Source organism: Dromiciops gliroides, chromosome 3 (assembly GCF_019393635.1).
Source record: "Dromiciops gliroides isolate mDroGli1 chromosome 3, mDroGli1.pri, whole genome shotgun sequence".
In the NCBI taxonomy this organism is placed as follows: domain Eukaryota; kingdom Metazoa; phylum Chordata; class Mammalia; order Microbiotheria; family Microbiotheriidae; genus Dromiciops; species Dromiciops gliroides.
In genome coordinates, this window is record NC_057863.1 from 450,195,900 (window position 1) to 450,215,258 (window position 19,359).

At 37.0% G+C, this 19,359-nt stretch overlaps 1 protein-coding gene across 3 annotated transcripts in view; it reads right to left on the reverse strand.

The window, feature by feature from the left end:
• Positions 1–621: 621 nt before the first annotated feature.
• SCN2A (sodium voltage-gated channel alpha subunit 2) overlaps positions 622–19,359 on the reverse strand; it is a 165,206-nt gene continuing 146,468 nt past the window's right edge. For all 3 annotated transcript variants that reach the window (XM_043997571.1, XM_043997573.1, XM_043997572.1), the window contains exons 22-27: positions 15,683–15,964; positions 14,920–14,973; positions 12,792–12,929; positions 12,312–12,416; positions 6,571–6,841; positions 622–4,405 (exon numbers count right to left, since the gene is read on the reverse strand). In XM_043997571.1, coding sequence (XP_043853506.1) covers positions 3,210–4,405; positions 6,571–6,841; positions 12,312–12,416; positions 12,792–12,929; positions 14,920–14,973; positions 15,683–15,964 — 2,046 coding nt within the window. In that variant the 3' untranslated portion in view covers positions 622–3,209. The remainder of the gene's footprint in view (positions 4,406–6,570; positions 6,842–12,311; positions 12,417–12,791; positions 12,930–14,919; positions 14,974–15,682; positions 15,965–19,359) is intronic.

The window sequence follows — 19,359 nt, forward strand, 5'->3', positions numbered from 1 at the left end:
CAAGATTTTGAAGGAAGGAAAGTTAAACCAGAGCAGGAAAAACACTGAAAGGTGTAGGTACTAACAGTGAAGATAAAGATTGTATTTCAGAGGAGTGAGCTGTAGGGGAAGATGAAATGATAAAAGGTTATTGTTAGAGAGAAAAATTTCAGAATTCTTGATCAAGGAAGAGGAAGATCAAGGGTACAAATATCCACACATTGATGAAGTAGTCTTGGAGATTAAAATCATTGAGGAACTGGGAAGCCAGAGTGTTTGAGGGAACATCAGTTTAAATGTTTCCAGGTGTGTGGGTGGAGACACAGGCCAGAAGGCTGTCACAGCTTGGTCAGTGAGCTAGTAAATTTCAGAGGCAAGATAAGAACCCAGGTCTTCCTGGGTTCAAGTGCAGGACCCTATCCACTATCCTCTACTGGCTTTCTTGCCTATACATAGTCATAAATTCTTTGGTAACCAAGGGAGGAAAAAAAGTTGGACACATAGATAAGAACATTTCTAGGAGATTATAAGGAAGAAGTGTGAAGTATAAAGGAAAGTTGAAGTAGAGCAAAAATGTAGGGAAAGTAGTGAAATAAAAGAAAGGAACAGAAGGGGAAAAGGGCAGAATAATTAAGACACAACTTAAAATGTTAGTAAAATTTTTATTAATTTATATCACTTTCCACCACTCTGCCTGACACCACTTCCAAGTATTCAGTCAAATACTAAAATTTGATATTCAGTACAGCCATCTTAAGTTAAGTAATCAAATTTGCTTTCCATTCCATGAAAAATTTTAAAAGATGAATGAATTTTTATCTTTAATTTTAGTTTTCTTTACATTTATTTTTCTCAGAGAGAACACTTTTTTTTTTACATTATAGAAATCTACCCTTAACTTGTATTTTCAAAGATAGAAACAAAGACAGAAAAAATCAAATGCAATTTAAAAAAAATCTTTATTCTTTTGGCTTGATTGTAATGTGGTTTACCGTTCTTTATGGTAATAGCATTTTCCTACATGCAGTTCACCAACACACTACAAGTCAATAGCTTTAATAAAAAGGAATCTACATTGAGCTTTTTGCTTGGGTAAGAAACACAAGATGTCCTGATGTGACTGAATATACAACCAGTACTTGGTTCTTGTGGAAACAGGAGTGGAGTCCATCGTATCTCTAGAACAGGTCTAGTGCAGCATGAATCAACAAGAATAAGAGTAGTCTGTGGAAACAAACTCTTGGAAAAAAAGAGAAATGGTTTCTTGATCTAAAGACAGTGGACTTAAATTTGTGAATTAGGCAGTGCTAGAAATCACAGTTCATCTTCCCGACACCCCCACCCCCCACCCCTTTCTACAACACAATATTACTATTTGGAAGCAAGTGAATTTTGTCCTCATTTGGAGATTTATTTCACATTAAAATGTGTGCAAATATACAGTACTAATTTAAAAAAAAAAGCAGAATTGATGACTCATCCTTGTCTTTAATTCTTCTTTTGTGAAGTGTGTCAATTTAAAAAGTGCTATGGACAGAAAGTAACAAAAATGACCGTGACATGAAGCAGAAGATAATTGTAATTTCTTATTTTATGTACAAAATGCTGAAAAATAAAATAAAATGAACTTTTTACAGTATTTATATTTTATTAGAAAACTCTAACCATATATTTTTTTAAACAGATTTAAGCAGCTGGCAACGTTTCTGTACAGTCTTTCTACATACCGCACAGAGTTCACTTAAAATTGAAGAATGCAAAGCAAAAAGCTCTTAAGATTGCTGCAACCTATTGCTTAATGACATGGAGGAATGAGGTCTCGGTTGAACGATTGGTTTCACTTTACCACTGACATATGGCTTCCCATATTAGACTTCTGAACAGTGGAAGGAGCAAGATACAGCAGCATAGGCAAGATAAAACATGCATCAGTGATAGCTCCCGAACTATTAATAATGGTACCAATTACATCATAATACCTGTTGAAAGCTTGCAAACTACACTTACTGTGGTACATATTTGATGCAATAAATACTGTGCTCAGGTCATTATTTTATTTTATTTTTTAATTTCTTTGCTCAAACATGCACCACTAGGTAAAATTATTATTTACATAGTAGACTTGTGTTTGTTCGCTTGTTAATTTTTGGACACATATTGTGTCAACCTTGCCCAGAGCAGAAGATGGCTAAACAATACTGCAGGAGAAAGCAGAATTAACTTTATAAAGGACTTTGTGTGTCTATGTGTATGTTTATGTTTGGGGGTCAATTTAGTTTCCTCAGAAAGACTACTAGGGTATTTATGTTTTATGCCAAAGGACACTTACTGAGAACATAAATTCGTGCTGCCGGGACTCTGAGTGACAATCTGAACCAACTTTAATATATATATATATTTATATCTAAATATAAATATATACACACATATAATGGATTGTGTAAAAATAAAACAACTCTTTAATTCTTGTGGATTCTACAGGACTTTTACAGGCACATTAAGATTTGTCTGGATGAGACACCTTAAACGTAAATCGCTATTTAAGCACCTCAAAATTTAGAAACATCCTGAAACATGAAGTAGTTAAGCTGTTTCTTTTTGTGATGTAATGTTTTCCCGTGCATGAGCTAGCAGTGCGACATGCCTTCATGCAAATCATTTCTGTCTGTACAATAGAGAATTGTAGTCTGCCCTCCCTTGAACCCATTATCCCCCCAACATAAAACCCATTTACAAAAATAGTCACATATAATAGTAAACAACCTGTGAATTAAAAAAAAGATAAATTCACCAACACAGATTTTGTAAAAATATGGCAGATGTGGCAGTTGAAACAGAAGCAGTGGATACGATTACCGTAGTCAAGTGTCATATGTGAAACATACATAAAATGTTAACTTTTCACTCCTTTGACTCGTCCCTACAGTCTGTGTAGCCATTTTGTCTCCTTTCTTCAGCAGTGTCAGCTGGTAGTGAAAACAGAAACCACTTGTCAAGATTGTTACTCTGGCTTACAGAGTCACAGTTGACTGACGAGGGGTCACTGTCTTGTGAGAGGCACTGACCTTTAAGTATGTATTTGTAAAAACAGTCAGTTTGGCATAAACCTCCTTGAAGGAGTCCTGTTGACACAAATACGTCACCTTCATAGGCTGTAAACAAATGGTCACAAAAGGGAATATTCTTTGTTTCTTTTCTTTCTTTTCTTTCCTTCCTTCCTTCCTTTTTTATTACTTTTTGCCTTCCCTGACATCTTTCCCTTTGTCTTCCTTTTCTGTTTTGTCTTTTTCATATTTTTCCTTTTCAGGTTTTGTTACACTATCGTATGAAGGTGGAGAGGTGGTGGAAGGGGTCACATCAGTTTTCTCTGGTGTTGAATTCTCATTCAGTTTATCAATAATCATATCTTCTTTGATGGGCAGTCCATTGCCTTCTTTACTTTTGTCTTTTTTATATATACATGAAACTTTTTTAACTTTTTGCCTCAAGAGGTGACGTCGGTAAGCCCGCTGGATGATGACTGCAGACACTTCCTCTTGTTTGCGTTTCAGAGTAGTGGTGATTGGCTCATAGGAGACTTTGGAAGGATTAGATGCCATGAACCTCTCTTCCATCTGTATTCTGAGAGCATCCATCTCTCCACTCTCACCCAAAACACGCTTTGTGAAAGCAAATAAGATGTCTAGGCAATGAATTCGGTCCCCACTTACCATGGGCAGGTCCATGGCTATGAGTTGGACTTTGTTTGGTTTTGCTATAAGAAGAGGTGGATCCAGGGCAGCTGCAAAATCAGAGAGTTTACAGAATTCTATGAACTGGGTGGCATCAGGATCAAACTTTTCCCAAACCTCATAGAACATCTCAAAGTCATCCTCGCTCAGTGGCTCAGCACTCTCTTCAGTAGCAACACTGAAATTCTCCAGGATAACAGCAATGTACATGTTTACAACCACCAGGAATGAGATGATGATGTAACTGACAAAAAAGAAAATCCCAACAGAAGGGTTGCCACAATCTCCTTTGACTGAGCTTCCAGGGTGATCTTTTTCAGGGTCACAGTCTGGTGGTCCGCTGTTAAGAATGGGTGCAAGCAAACCATCCCAACCAGCTGATGTGGTAATTTGGAAGAGGCAGATCATGCTGTTGCCAAAGGTCTCAAAGTTGAACATGTCATCAATTCCGACTTCCCTCTTGACATAGGCAAAATTGGACATTCCAAAGATGGCATAGATAAACATGACCAGGAAAAGCAGGAGTCCAATGTTAAACAGAGCAGGGAGGGACATCATCAAAGCAAAGAGCAGTGTTCGGATCCCCTTCGCTCCTTTGATGAGACGAAGGATTCGTCCAATCCTAGCAAGACGGATCACTCGAAACAAGGTAGGGGACACGAAATATTTTTCTATCAGCTCTGCTAGAAACATGCCTATGAGAACAAACACAGAAAAAGGATAAAGCACATTCAGCAGAAAACTATGAGACATTACATATTTTAATGGCATGGGCTAATTTGACAATATTTTAAAAAATGCTTATTTCTAACATACAGATGACCTTCAATTATTATCATTATTTTAATTCAGGAAAATTCAGGTCAAGAAATTCAGGTGATAGTTTTTAGTAGGATCCCACCAACATTTTGACTTATCGATGGAGAGAAGCTCAATTTCAAGAGGAACAGGATGCAAGAAAGAGGTATGAAAGCCAGTGAAAGTCCCGAGAATGATAGCATTATAGGAAATTTCTCCTTTAGAAATCTAATGGCACCCATGCTCAAAAATGAAAAATGTATTATAATTTATAGAAGTCTCTCTCTTTGTACATATGTATATATGCACCTATATAAATAAATATTATATAGATGTAAATATAGATAGGCATATAGACACATATGGGCATGTATGTGTATATATCCTTATAAGTAATTCCTATGTCTATGTGTATACACAATACATACAAGATATATTACATATGTAGACTGTGTGTAAATATATATACATATATGTATTTATTACATAAATTATACCATCTAGAAATAGGGATTAAATCTGATTTGATGGGAATGTTACTAGAGGTAAGGAAATTCCCTTTATTAAAATGATAAACTCTTTCTTTACAACTTAAAGTCTTTTAAAAATTGCCAAAAGTCCTGAGAAGTTAAATGACTTGGCCAGGATCATGCAGTTAGTAGGTTTTTTTCTTTTTGGGGCAATGAGGGTTAAGTGACTTGCCCAAGGTCACACAGCTAGTAAGTGTCAAGTGTCTGAGGCCAAATTTGAACTCAGGTCCTCCTGAATCCAGGGCCAGTGCTTTATCCACTGCACCACCTAGCTGCCCCACAGCTAGTTTTTTTCAGAGGTGGTAGTTGACCCTAGTTCTTCTCAGCTTTGAGGCCAGCTTTCTATCCACCAACCACGCTGCCTCTCTGCCTATGTATATATATGTATATCCATACATGTGTTATGTTCTATTTATGGGAGGGGGAAAAACCCCTTATTTTGTAAATTCTTTTAAAAATGTTTGTCAACAGTGAAATTTGGTTTTCTTTCAATGGTAATTATCTATCTGTTCATCCATTCATCTATCCATCCAATCTTATCTATTGACTTAAATGTTCTATTTCCTCAACTAAATTATCACCCTCTTCATGTATATTGTCTTACATGGCTGGTTTCTAGACTAGATCCCATTTTTTGCTAGAGTGCAAACCCTTCATTGAAGCAAGGCATGGAGGTAGAATGACTTCCAACTTTAAAGTTCTAAATGATGAATACAATCTGAAGTTCTGTGAAAAGGTCTAGCTATTCTCTCTATATGCAAAGGATTACTAAGGACCAGTAACATGAATGACCTTCAGCAAACTATTAGTTACTAAGAACAAATGAAAAAAATACACTCAATACTGATAAACTATTATGTAAAAATAAGGATATCCATTTTTGGTTTTGATGCATTTGTGTTTCCTTCTAGTCAAGGAATCACAAATCCAAGTGAAATGGAATAAAAAATTCACTTTGTGTTTTGGAAAACAAAGTCTAGTCCTGAAATTGAAAATGTTAAGTAGAAATTACATTAAAAAATATCTACAGTAACAAAAACAAAAAAGGAGTGGACCACAAGTGGGGGGTTACAGGTGGGAGGAGAATGAGAGAGAGAAAGAAGCCTCCGACTGTTCTACTATTCTAGCTACTCCAAGAACACCATATTTTTCTGGATTCTCTGACTCTGAGTAATGAATCTGTGTGTCAGTTCTTTGTTCAAAGCAATACCTGCATTTACTAGGTCATTTTTTATATACTGCACTGTTTTGTACTACATGTTAGAGTATCATGCCAAAACTACATTTATCAGCTTCAGGCATGAACAAAGATGATAAATGAATCCTGATAAAACAAATGCTTTCTTTACACATCATTTCAGGCATAGCATGCAATCCTGAAAGATGACAAGCTGAAGAATGGACTATTAGAGTTTTGTTTGAAAGACCTGGATGAGTGAAAAAGATGAATGCAAAGCTCTGTCAAAGTTTTCAAAAACAAGTTTTGGCTTTGTACTAACTGTCTTATTTTAGGAAAAATAATCTGTCCTTACCAACAATGGAGAGAATGACCACCACAAAATCAAAAATGTTCCATCCTATGGTGAAATAATAGTAGCGAAGAGAAATCAGCTTCAACACACATTCTCCAGTGAAAAGGACGATGAACACCAGGTTAATCCAATACAGAATATTAGTCATTTCTTGACTCTGATCATCAGTCTCCACCATCATAGTGACCATGTTGAGGCAGATGAGAATCATGATGCTGATATCAAAGACTTGTCTGGTTACAAAATCAAAGACCATTCCCTGGAATTTATTCTAAAACAAGAGAGGGTTTTCTTAGTCAATTTATTTTAACAGAATTTATTATGAAAATATGGGGAAAAGACTTGTTAAAAATCAGACCAAAGATGTGTCACTGCATTTATATCTTTGGTGTGTCTGTGTATTCATATCTTTCTCAAACATGTTTATTTCATATACATGATTTTTACATCAGATTAAATACTCTTAGTGCATCCAGTAAAGATCTCATTTTAATATTTAGTGAACATCTCCTAACAGAATATAAGCCCATGAGATCAGAGACTATCTCGGTATTTAAATAAACCACAGAACTTGGGCACAGTGACTGACACATAGAAGGTACCCCAAAATGCTTGTTGATTGACTAATTACATGAATTACATTATAGGACCACAGAGACTATCTAATCCAACCCTTTCATTTCACAGATGGGGAAGCTCAGGCCTGGTGAGGTTAAGTGACTTGTGTATGGTCATGAAAGCAGTAAGAATCAGAAGTAGGATTTGGGGGGGTGGGCAGGGCAATGAGGGTTAAGTGACTTGCCCAGGGTTACACACCTAATAAGAGTCAAGTGTCTGAGTTCGGATTTGAACTCAGGTCCTCCTGACTCCAGGATCAGTGCTCTATCCACTGCACTACCTAGCTGCCCCCAGAAGTAGAATTTTGAAAAAAGGTTCTCTAACTCTGCTTTTGGCCTCTGACTTTGCACTGTAACATACCACCTCTAATGCATCAAACAGAGGAGTTACTCAAGAAATAATTAGTATTAAAGTAAAGCTTTATCATCTAAAACCTAACTTCTTAAACTGTGGTTTGTGGCGCAGTGGATAGAGCACCAGCCCTGGATTCAGGAGGACCTGAGTTCAAACCCGGCCTCAGATACTTGACACTTACTAGCTGTGTGACCCTGGGCAAGTCACTTAACCTCAACTGCCTCACCAAAAAAAAAAAAAAAAGAATGATGAAGCCTGAAATTGTGTTGCCTCATTTCTTTTCCCTTTTAAAAAATTCTTTCCACCCATAAATGAATTAAAGTAAAGTGACTTACACATATAAATTGCTGACGTTTATTAAAGGTTCTAAAAAGCAAAGACCTAACCTTCTCTTCCAGAATGAATGATGGAAAACAGAAAAAAGAATTCTCCCTTAATTCTGCCTTAACTGAAGACACCTGGCCTCCTCAGAGGAAGAATGGATTTCTTTACCTTGTTGTCATTCTAATTAAGCCTGCTCCACTCCAATCACTAACCCAGGATCATTGATCTCTTTCTCCAATAAAACTGCCCAGTAATAGCTAATGCTGGAGGAAATTAAAGGGTATACAGATCTGGCCCACTATAAATTCCAGGTCTTTCACTTCCACACTGTCCTTGACAATCCTTTCTCAACCTCTCTCTTTTTAAAAAGTTTTAAATAGAATTTTTTTTCCAATTACATGTAAAGATGGTTTTCAACATTCATTTTTAAATGATTTTGAGTTCCATAATTCTTTTCCTCCCTCCTCTTCCCTCCCCCTCCCCAAGAAGGCAAGCAATCTGATTTAGGTTGTACATGTGCAATTTTCTCAATGTCTCTTGTTTATTCCAGGGCTATTACAAACTAAGCTCACTCTCCTTGAATGACCTCTGTCTTGGTGAAGAACAATGGGCTCTTCACTTAAGTAAAAATATTCCACTTCCCACTTCCCACCCCCATTTCTTTGCTTTGCTTTGGGTTCAGGGGAAGAGGGGTTCCCTCTTTCTAAATTTGACCTCTCTGGGGGCATTCTGAATATAGACCTTTTCCAGGTCCTGAAGAGCTCTACCCTCTCTACTTCTCTACTGGTTTATGCCCTTAGGCCTGCATATTGTCTCCCCTATCTCAGAAAGAAAAACAACAGAAACCGCATTTTCCCCTATGACTCCTAGTTACCTTTTCACTGTCAAAAATTGCATTTTGGGTGATTCATACTCCCTTCTGTTGGTGAGAAAAGCTTTGTAATAGCACTCTTCCTATCCTTGTGTTACAGGGTTAGGACTATTAAACTTTAACCTGGCCAGCTGCCAGGGGTCTTCTCCTTGAGACATACCTTGAAGCAAGAGAGATAAGTCTATTTGGTTGCTGCCTGAATGGCGCCAGAGGACGGAGATGGCTAGAGAGATCTGAGCTGCCTCTTGCCCAACTTCCCCCAGATACCACCAGTGGGGAACGGTCCTCCTTCGGGTGATCACACCCAATAAGGGAACTTTCCAGTCAGATGATCACCCATCAGACCACCATAGGTCCTCTATAAAAGTATTTGCCTGTCTCCTGCTCGAGGAGATAGGTATGTCAGAGTACCACGTCCCTGTGCCATGCTATCTCCCCTTGGGACTTGTCTCAAGGTCTTCCTTTCTCTAGCGCCCAAATAACATATTATTTTATTCTAATTGGATTTATGTGTGAGAGGATGTAATTTTTTTTCTTTTTTGGTGAGGCAATTGGGGTTAAGTGACTTGACCAGGGTCACATAGCTGGTAAATGTTAAGTGTCTGAGGCCATATTTGAACTCAGGTCCTCCTGAATCCAGGGCCGGTACTCTATCCACTGTGCCACCTAGCTGTCCCTAGGATGTAATTCTTTAAAGAGGAATTCCTAACCAACTCCCACCAATTTCCCCCATAACACCTTGGAACTGTCCTTCTCTGTCTCTTTTGCAAGCTCATCTTCCATGTCTCACCTACCCTCTGCCCTCTCATCTCTCACTCTGATCTCTAATGGTGATTTCCTCTCATCAGCTTCCAGGAATTCAATTACACATACAACGTCCTGAGCTATGTACACAGCCCTCATCTCCTTCTCTAGACCTCCTGGTTCGGCATCTCTAATTGATGGCTTGACAGATCCTCCCAGTTTTCCCACAGGCACCTACAACTTAACAGAATTAAACCAGAACTAACTCATAAGTTTTCCCCAATCTCTGTTAAGGATATCACATTTTTCCAATCACTCAGGTTCACAATTTAGAGTGACATTTATTCTTTATTCTCTCTCACTGTTCACAGTAATTAATTGTCAAGTTTATCAAGCTGATCTCTTCAACACCTCTCTTATCTCTCCCCTTCTCTCTACTTAATCACTACTATTCTAATCTAGGTCCTTAACACCTTTCACTTGGACTACTGCAATATCTTTCCAATTGGTTTCCCGGCATTCAGTGTTTATCCTCTCTGTCCTCCACATAGCTGCCAAATTGATATTCCTAAAGCACAGGTCTAACCTGGTCACTCCCCTGCTTAGGAAGATTCACTGGCTCCCCACTACCCATGGGATAAATCATAAACCCCTTTGGCATTTCAAGCCTTTCTTTACAATTCCAGCTCATATTTGCAAACTGAATTCACATTACTCTCACTCACACAGACCCTCCACTTCAGCCTGATTGTTCTACTAGCCATTTCCCAAGCATGGAATCTATTTTCTGCCTTTGTTAGGCTGTTCCCTATAGCTAAATGCATTTCCTCCTCACAGTTGACTCCAGTTAGCCCTAAATCTCATCAAAGCTCAGTTCAAGGGCCATTTCATTCAAAAGGCCTTTAATGAGTCCAGCCCCATAGCCCTTGCATAATTCTTTCTAGAGATGCTATCAAAGAAACTGTTGAATCCTGCTATTATAATGTAAGCTTGATGAAGGCAGGGAGTGTCTCACTTTGTACTTAGATTCTGCTTTCCCCCACCTTACACAGTACAGTAGCTTAATAAATGCCTGTCATTTGACTAACTGATTACTTTCTTTTTCTAACCATTCAGTACCACCTTGCCTTCTAATTTGTTTTGTGGCCCCACCACTGCTAAAACTGATCAAAGGTCACCAAAGACTTCTTTTTATAGGAATTCAGCAGTCTTTCCTCCTTCCTCACCGTTCTTTACTTCTCTGGCATTATACAATTCAAATCAATTCACTTCACATCAATTAATTATATAATTTGTGTAAGGCATAGTGCTAGGTGCAGGGATACTAAGATAATTTAGGACCTGGAGTCCCAATAAGTTCTCATTGATTCGACTTTAATTTCTTTATGCTAATAACTCTTAAATCTAATACCCAGTTATTATCATTCCCCTAACTCCAGTCCTCTTTTTCTAACTTCCTACTGTACACAGAAATTGAATGTTCTGCCATGATTTGAAATCAAAGGTGTCCAAAATTTAGCTTATAATTTTATTTCCCAAATAAACTCTTCCTCCTTATTTCTATCAGATGGATCACCATTCTCCAAGTTTTTGATCACCTCAAAGTTAATTTAAATAAATTCTGCTCTTTCTTTGATATCTACTAAATCACAGCAGATTTTTTCCCCCTTTTCATGTTTAATTCTTCAGTTGTCCCAGGACTGGGATTGTTGAATAGCTTTCACATGTGGTCTTGCCTTAGAAATCAATCCTTCCACCTTCTGCCAAATGAACCTTTCAAAAAGACCTCTTTCAGGACCTTACTCAAAAAAAATCTACAATGGCTCTAATACCTATCACATCAAGTTGAAATTCCTATGTTTATATTACAATCACAGTCTGCTTTATAGACTGCTACTCTCCATTACAATTCCTTCATTCTAGCCAGACCCTTGTCAGTGCCATTACAGTCATACATGTTAGCTTATATTCTTACCCCAATATGTAATACTTCCTCTTGTCCTCTTCACTTAAGCAAACCTTATTCACCTTTTGAGAGTTAATTCAAATCCCACCTGCCCAGCCTTAAAATTATAGGGATCTCTACTTTTCAGAACTCCTAAAGGATATGTCCTATAGCATTTAACATGATTACATATTACCTCATTATCTCCAATTGTTTCACTCTCTCAGGGATGGGGGGGGCAGTGAAAATCCTTTTATAATGAGCATATTCTTGGATAGTGAAGGAATAGGAAGACACCAGAACACAAAGGGCATCATAACAGAGACATCACCTTTTCCAGGGTAGGCAGGCCAGTTAAGCTGCTGCCCCTCACCCAATGTGCACTCATGGAAAGTATTCCCAGAAAGCCCATCAGGCTTCAGGGCTTGGCAGCCAGACCTGCTCCTTTGTGGATTAGGGAAGAATGTAGAGGTCAGATTGGGCAACTAGACATGACATCCTGCCAACTGCCAGAGGGGGGAGTAATTCTACTGGTACACATTTGTTGGCTTGAACAGACCTTTTCTGCATATTTGAGATCTTCTCATTTCCCCCAAACCCCATAGTGCAACATCTAATGCTTTCACATGTGGATAAGGTTGTTTTTCCTCAGAAGTCAGAGCCTTGAGGGCAGAGACCAGGTCTAGCATATCTTCAATATAGAATGCTACAGGTACATAGTAGACACTCTGGAAAATGCTTGGTGAATCGATTACTCTAGTTAGCTTCTGACATGAAAAGAGTAAACATGTGTAGACTATTGAAATCATGGTATCTACAGTTTTCTGATTGCTAAAATATTTGGTAAGACAGCTACTGCCCTGCTATGAAAATTGTTACTCTTACCGCAGGTCGAGGTATAGGTTTTTGTGGTTTCTTGGAACCTAGTTTTTTCATGGCATTGTAGTATTTCTTCTGTTCTTCCGTCATAAAGATATCTTGACCTCCAAAGTAAAGAGGGGAAAGTAAAACTGGTTACAATCATGTATCTCCATTAGCAATAGTGTCTGGCAAAGCTCATTAATGTTGAGGAACTTTTCAAAACTTCTTTGAGATTATAGCTTTTCTAATTTTGTACCCCTGCATTTATCATATATACACTTTCACTCAATACACTGAATTATATGGCTCTGGTTGTCAGGTATGTAATATGATAATAAGCATTATTAAGTGATGTGATGTTTGCATTTAACATGACTTATACAAATTTTCTTTCTTGAGTTATATTGTTATGCTCCTAGGTCACACTATTTTGGAACCCAAAGGAGAAAATATTATACATTCATGTTAATTTGGAGAACAATGATGAACCTTCATGATACTTATCTTCTTTTTTTGTTGATTGAAGTTATCTATGATGACACCGATGAAGAGGTTCAGAGTGAAGAATGACCCAAAAATGATAAAGATGACAAAATAAAGATACATGTATAGATTGTCTTCATACTTGGGTTGCCACTCTACCTACAAAACAGGGAGGGTGATGGGTTTCATAGAAACAACAACATCATGGAGTTTTTACTTTCTAAGACGTGTCTAAATTTCTGAAAATAAAAAAAGAACCAACCACCAAACAGATTTTCTTAGATACTAAGATGTGATGTGTTTAGCTAGTGAGGACTGAAATAAATTTTATATAGCCTGACTTGAGAAAATACAGAATGTCACAGAAAAAGTCTGCGTTACTGAATATAATTCCCTTTCAGAAAACCAGCTGAATTATAGTAACAGATAAGCAGTCCTTCATGTATAGAGATGGCAGAAGGATGTGCTGAATTGGGTGCTGGATTTCTAGTTATGTTATATTTATCCACCTCAGGGCAAAGCCCTTTTGATCAATGGTGTTCTCCTAGATGTTCCCTGTTGTAGCCAGTGTCATGGCAGGTTAACTGAACTGTGTTTAGGGTGTAACCTGTGGTTAAAATCAGCTTCGAATCCTATTTCAGATACTTACCAGCCATGTGACTGACCCTGGAGAAGTCGTTAAATCTCTCTTATCTCATCCATAAAATGTGGGAGTTGGATATGATGACCTCTAAGTTCCCTTCCACATCTATGATACTATGGATGAAACTAACTAGTCCACCTGTGACTTATCTCATTGGCATAGTGTTGTTTTTGTTTGTTTGTTGTTTTTTGGTGAGGCAATTGGGGTTAAGTGACTTGCCCAGGGTCATACAGCTAGTAAGTGTTAAGTGTCTGAGGTCGGATTTGAACTCAGGTCCTCCTGAATCTAAGGCCAGTACTTTATCTACTGTGCCACCTAGCTGCCCCCTAAAGCTTTTTTCTTTATAAAATTATACACACATATTCAATAAGCAAAAAATCTACTTTCTCTTCCTTACCAATAACCTCTCTATTGCATATAAATCTTGTGGGTTTTTTTTGGGGGGGGCAATGAGGGTTAAGTGACTTGCCCAAGGTCACAGAGCTAGTGTCAAGTGTCTGAGGTCAGATTTGAACTCAGGTACTCCTGAATCCAGGGGTGGTGCTTTATCCACTGCACCACCTAGCTGCCCCATATCTAAATCTTCTTAACTTGTGGTTTGTGAACTTATTTTTCCAAATATTTTAGTAAGTGCATTTCAATGTAATTGGTTTCCTCTGCAATTCAATGTATTTCATTTTATGAATTTAAAAGCATCACTCTGAGAAGGTGTCAATAAGTCTCACCAGACTGCAGAAGGGTTCTATGGCACATACAAAAAAAGTTATGGACCTCTGACAGTACAACCATCTCATTTGTCAGATGAGAAAACTAAGCCCCAGAAAAAAGTAAAATGGCTTGCTTTTAGTCACAGAGATAGTATATGATAGAGCTGAAATAGTATTCCAGGTGTTCTGATGCTGATGTTTTTTCTTTTTGCTATAATATGATGTTCAATTTAAATGGATTTTTAAAATGTTAGATTCTCATGAGCTTAGATTCATAACTGGAATGGGAATGGTATCTTTAAAAGAAGCAAGCCCTATAAGTAGAGAAGCAAGTTTCATCTAATCCTACATATATGTTATATCAGAGAGGTCAGTGTTAGCAATCAAAGTGCATGTTAATCCAGTGTTTTATCCACTGTACCACCTAGATGTTTTTGACTATTTCTTTCCTCTTTCTCTTTTTCTTTCTTTCTTTCTTTCTTTTTTTTTGGGGGGGGGGTTGCAGGGAAATGAGAATTAAGTGACTTGCCCAGGGTCACAGAGCTAGTAAGTGTCAAGTGTCTGAGGTCAGATTTGAACTCAGGTCCTCCTGAATCCAGGGTGGTGCTTTATCTATTGCGCCACCTATCTGCCCCCTGTTTTTGACTATTTCAAGAAATATTTCATACATTATTAACATTCAAATTAAATTTATCCTGTAAATTTGCCTCTATTTTCTTCCACTTATAGTGCTATTCAATTGAAATATAGTGGTATTATATAAATAACCAAATTAATCAATATCTCAAAATATACTTACATTTCGTGAATCAACAGCTGCATACATGATATCCATCCATCCTTTAAATGTAGCCTGGGGCAGGGGGTGAAGGGAAGAAAATACCTTATTGAACTTCACTCTTAAATGTTGATATTAGAAAAATAAATCAAGCTATTCTATCATGAGATCTTATTAAGATCATCAATATGCATTCAATTGCCAGTATAATAAAAGCTTTAAGTTAATATATGACCTCTGTGTGTAGGGGCTAATAATAAATTATGATTCACCCTTACAGGTATTCTTTTCCATTTGTAATTTAATCACAATAATATGATCTACCACTAAAATTTGTGATCACATAAGCAATTACCTCTAACTTTTTACCTTGGTTGATTTCTGCAATAATTGTAGGAATATTGGTTATACATATACAGATTGCTATATATATTCATACACATGCATAACCATCATATACGTAAAGCATAATCAACATATAATTAGAAAGTATAATAGATAAGGCAGGAGGTAAACTGGAATTGGATTGGCTGTGACTTATTGATAACCAAGGCATCTTTGGTCTTCTTTAATATGGTAGAACACATCATTTTGAAGCAAACATCCTATATTGAGAACCAGTTCCCTCAATAAAAATCTTATACTACATTATACAACATTTCTTTAATACTCTGGAATTCTTTCCAGGGTCCTATCATCTATAAAATCTATATAGTACCTATTTGACTCACTGTTAATCACCCTGTATAGGTCACAAAAGATTATGAAGGCCAGGGTTACTTACCACTTGTAACAGAGAAAGATATCCAAGTCCCACATTATCAAAGTTTACTTTCACGTTTTTCCATCGGGCAGTTTGATTACTGTCTATAAGGGCCTGGCATTCACTCAAATTGTTGACAACACTTATGTCAAACATTTCTCCAGTGGTGGTGTTAATACAGTGGTAAAACTTCCCAGCAAAAAGATTCACTCCCATGATGCTGAATATTAACCAAAATATTAGACAAACCAGAAGTACATTCATGATAGATGGGATTGCACCTAAAAGAGCATTCACAACCACCTGGTAGAAAGAAGAAAGACAAAATTATACCACTACTGAGGACTTCTTTTACTGAGTGCTCCAAGGAACTTTTGTGAATAAGGTAATAGCAGTCAAGTGATAGTGAATACATCTCTCTTATCAGGGAAGGCTAAAAGTAAAATGCTAAAAATAAATAGTGAAGATAATAGTTTAAAAATTATACAAACATCTCACTCAGAGAACATCAAATAAATAGTAAACTGGCACTTGTAAAATGCATCTTTAGTCTTTGAATATATTAGAGAACACAAAAAAAGTCAAAACATTTTTTTTTAAAGTTACTGAAGAATGGAACAAATTTTAAATGCAAAAAAGGTGGAGTTATAGACTTGTCTGATTTTTTTTTTTAATATGGAGCACAGGAGATGCATTGTAAAAAAAAATTATTACCTAAACCTCATATTTAATGTTAAGAGGAGTTACATTGCTAGGTGGTGCAGTAGATAGATCACTGGCCTTAGACACTTACTAGCTTGTATGACCCTGGGCAAGTCACTCAACCCTGTTTGCTTCAGTTTCCTCATCTGTAAAATGAGTTGGAGAAGGAAATGACAAGCCGTTCTAGTATCTTTGCCAAGAAGACCTCAAATGGGGTCACAAAGAGTGGTATATGACTGAAACAACTGAACAACAACAGCATTGCTACTAGGGGCAATCAGATTTGGACGTAAGATAATGAAAAGAGTGCTGGACCCACATATAAAAGAGCAAAAGCAAACAGGGTGAAGTGACTTGCCTGGGTCACTGCTAGCTATGTAAGGAAGATCACTTTGGTACCTGTGTAGGGGAAGAAATGGAGTGGAGAAAGACAACTAAGGGAAACCAATTAGGAAGCTATTGCAATAGTAAAAATGAGAGGTGATAAAGGCCTGAACTAAGGTGGTGGTTATGTGAGTAGAAAGAAAAAGATGGGGATGTAAAAATGGTAAGATTTGACAAGTGATCAGATATGGGAGGTGAGAAAGAGGGAGGAGTTAAGGATAATGCTGAGGTTATAAACCTGAGACCCTCTTAGAATGGTGGTACCTTTAACAAAACCAGGGAAGTTGATGATTTGAGGGTGAAAATCAACCTAGGTGGAAACTATTTCTAATAAGTAGTCTTTTGGCCTTAGGAAAAAAACATTAGAAATAGAGTTCAAGAGTTTCCACTATTTTATACACACACACAGAAACACACACAGACACACAGACACAGAAACACACACAGACAGACACACACATACATATATACACACATATCCATATGTATTTGTTTTTGTTTTTGTTCTTGTTTTATTTTTGGTTTTTTGCAGGGCAATGAGGGTTAAGTGACTTGCCTAGGGTTACACAGCTAGTGTCAAGTGTTGTCAAGTGTCTGAGGTCATATTTGAACTCTGGTCCTCCTGAATCCAGGGCTAGTGCTTTATCCACTACGCCACCTAGCTGCCACCTGTTTTCATTATATATTAAATTGAAGTTTCTGTGTCACTACTCTTAGGGTTTTTTCTTTTTTTTTTTTCTTAATGTTTTTTCACGGTGTGTTAAATGAGTATTTCTTTTAGATAATTATTGTTGTTGTTGTTCAGTTTTCAGTTGTGTCTGATTCTTTGAGACCTCATTTGGGGTTTTCTTGGCAAAGACACTGGAGTGGTTTGCTATTTCCTTTTTCAGCTTATTTTACAGATGAGGAAACTGAGGCAACCAGGCTTAAATGACTTGCTTGGGCACACAGCTAGTAAATGTATGAGGCCAGATTTGAACTCAGGGAGATGAGTTTTCCTGACTTCAAGCTGGGCATTCTATCCTCTGTGCCACCCAGCTGCCCCAGGGAATTATTTTGGTAAATGATGCATCCTATATAAATAGCACTTTGCACTAGATTATACTAGATTAAAAAGAGTATCTGTGGGGCAGCTAGATGGCGCAGTGGATAGAGCACCGGCCCTGGATTCAGGAGTACCTGAGTTCAAATCCGGCCTCAGACACTTAACTAGCTGTGTGACCCTGGGCAAGTCACTTAACCCCAATTGCCCCACACAAAAAAAAAAAAAAAAAAAAGAGAGAGAGTATTTGTATAGTTTATTTTTGCATTGCTAACATCTGACACAATGCCCTTACCCATGGTAGGTCACATATTCATTGAATTGCTTGTCGAATTGAACTGGACATAGCATTTTGGAAAGAGACTTAGGGAAGAGATGTGGGAAAGAATATATATATATAAAAATGTTATTTCTTTGATGCTGAAACCAACCCACTTGGAAATGGGCAGATAATGAACAATATAAGTGATTTTAAAAAGAATTAAAAACCCTTTCTATTGTCTTGAAAAATTAAGTTAACGAGTAAGAGACAGACTAGGTAGTAGCAATAAGTGAAAGAAAACTGGGTTTGAATCCTGCCTCAGGCATTCATTAACTGTGTTGCCATGGGCAAGTCACCTATCTACTGGGGACCTTATTTTCCTCTTCTGTAAAATGGAATGATAATACTTGCATTGCATGTCTTAGAGGGTAACAATTGTTAAGTTGTAATAACAGAATGTTAGTTTTAGATTTAGGACCTTATGATTATAGATTTAAAGCTGCAAGAAACTTAGAGGCCATCTCTTCCAACTTTCTAATTGTTTTAAAATTCACAATGAGCTAAAACTGTTGTGACTCAATTTTAACAATTCTCACCCCTTTTGAACTAAAAAAAAGTACCTTGTTATTATATAACTGTGTTTTGGAGCTAAATCAATATATGGGCAAATAATAAAAGAACTTATATTTATGTAGTAGTTTACGGTTTACGAAGTGCTTGCATTACAACAACCCTGTGAGGTACATAGTAAAACTATTTATTATTCTCACTTCAAAGATGAGAAAACTGAGGCTTAGAGATGTGACTTGCCCACTTATTAAAATTATAGCTGAGATTTGAACATATCTCTTGTGACTCTAAATTCATTGATCTTTATAGCATTAATCTCTGCCTTTGCCATTCCTGACAAACAAGTGAATTTCTACATATTTGAGTACTACTTCAATTCAACAAATAATGTGCAAAGCATTGTGGTAGGTAATGGGCTGCATTCCTTGGCTCTTCATTTTTATATGATGTATAATTACATAGATGAAAATGAAAAGACATACAATAAATTCTCATGCCTCAGAATTCAAGCATCCCCTTTAATCAAATATGCTAATTAAAAGAAAACACCTGGATTATCAGTTTCCAAAGAATTAAAATATAAGATGATAAAACATCCTGACAAAAAACTATATTGAACATCCTTAAGTTATTTAGAAAAATCTTTATTTGATAACTTAAAAGGCCCTCTAGGATCTTATAAGTACCTTAGGGTCATCATTACAGACATTATTATAGACATTGATGAAAAAATAGGAG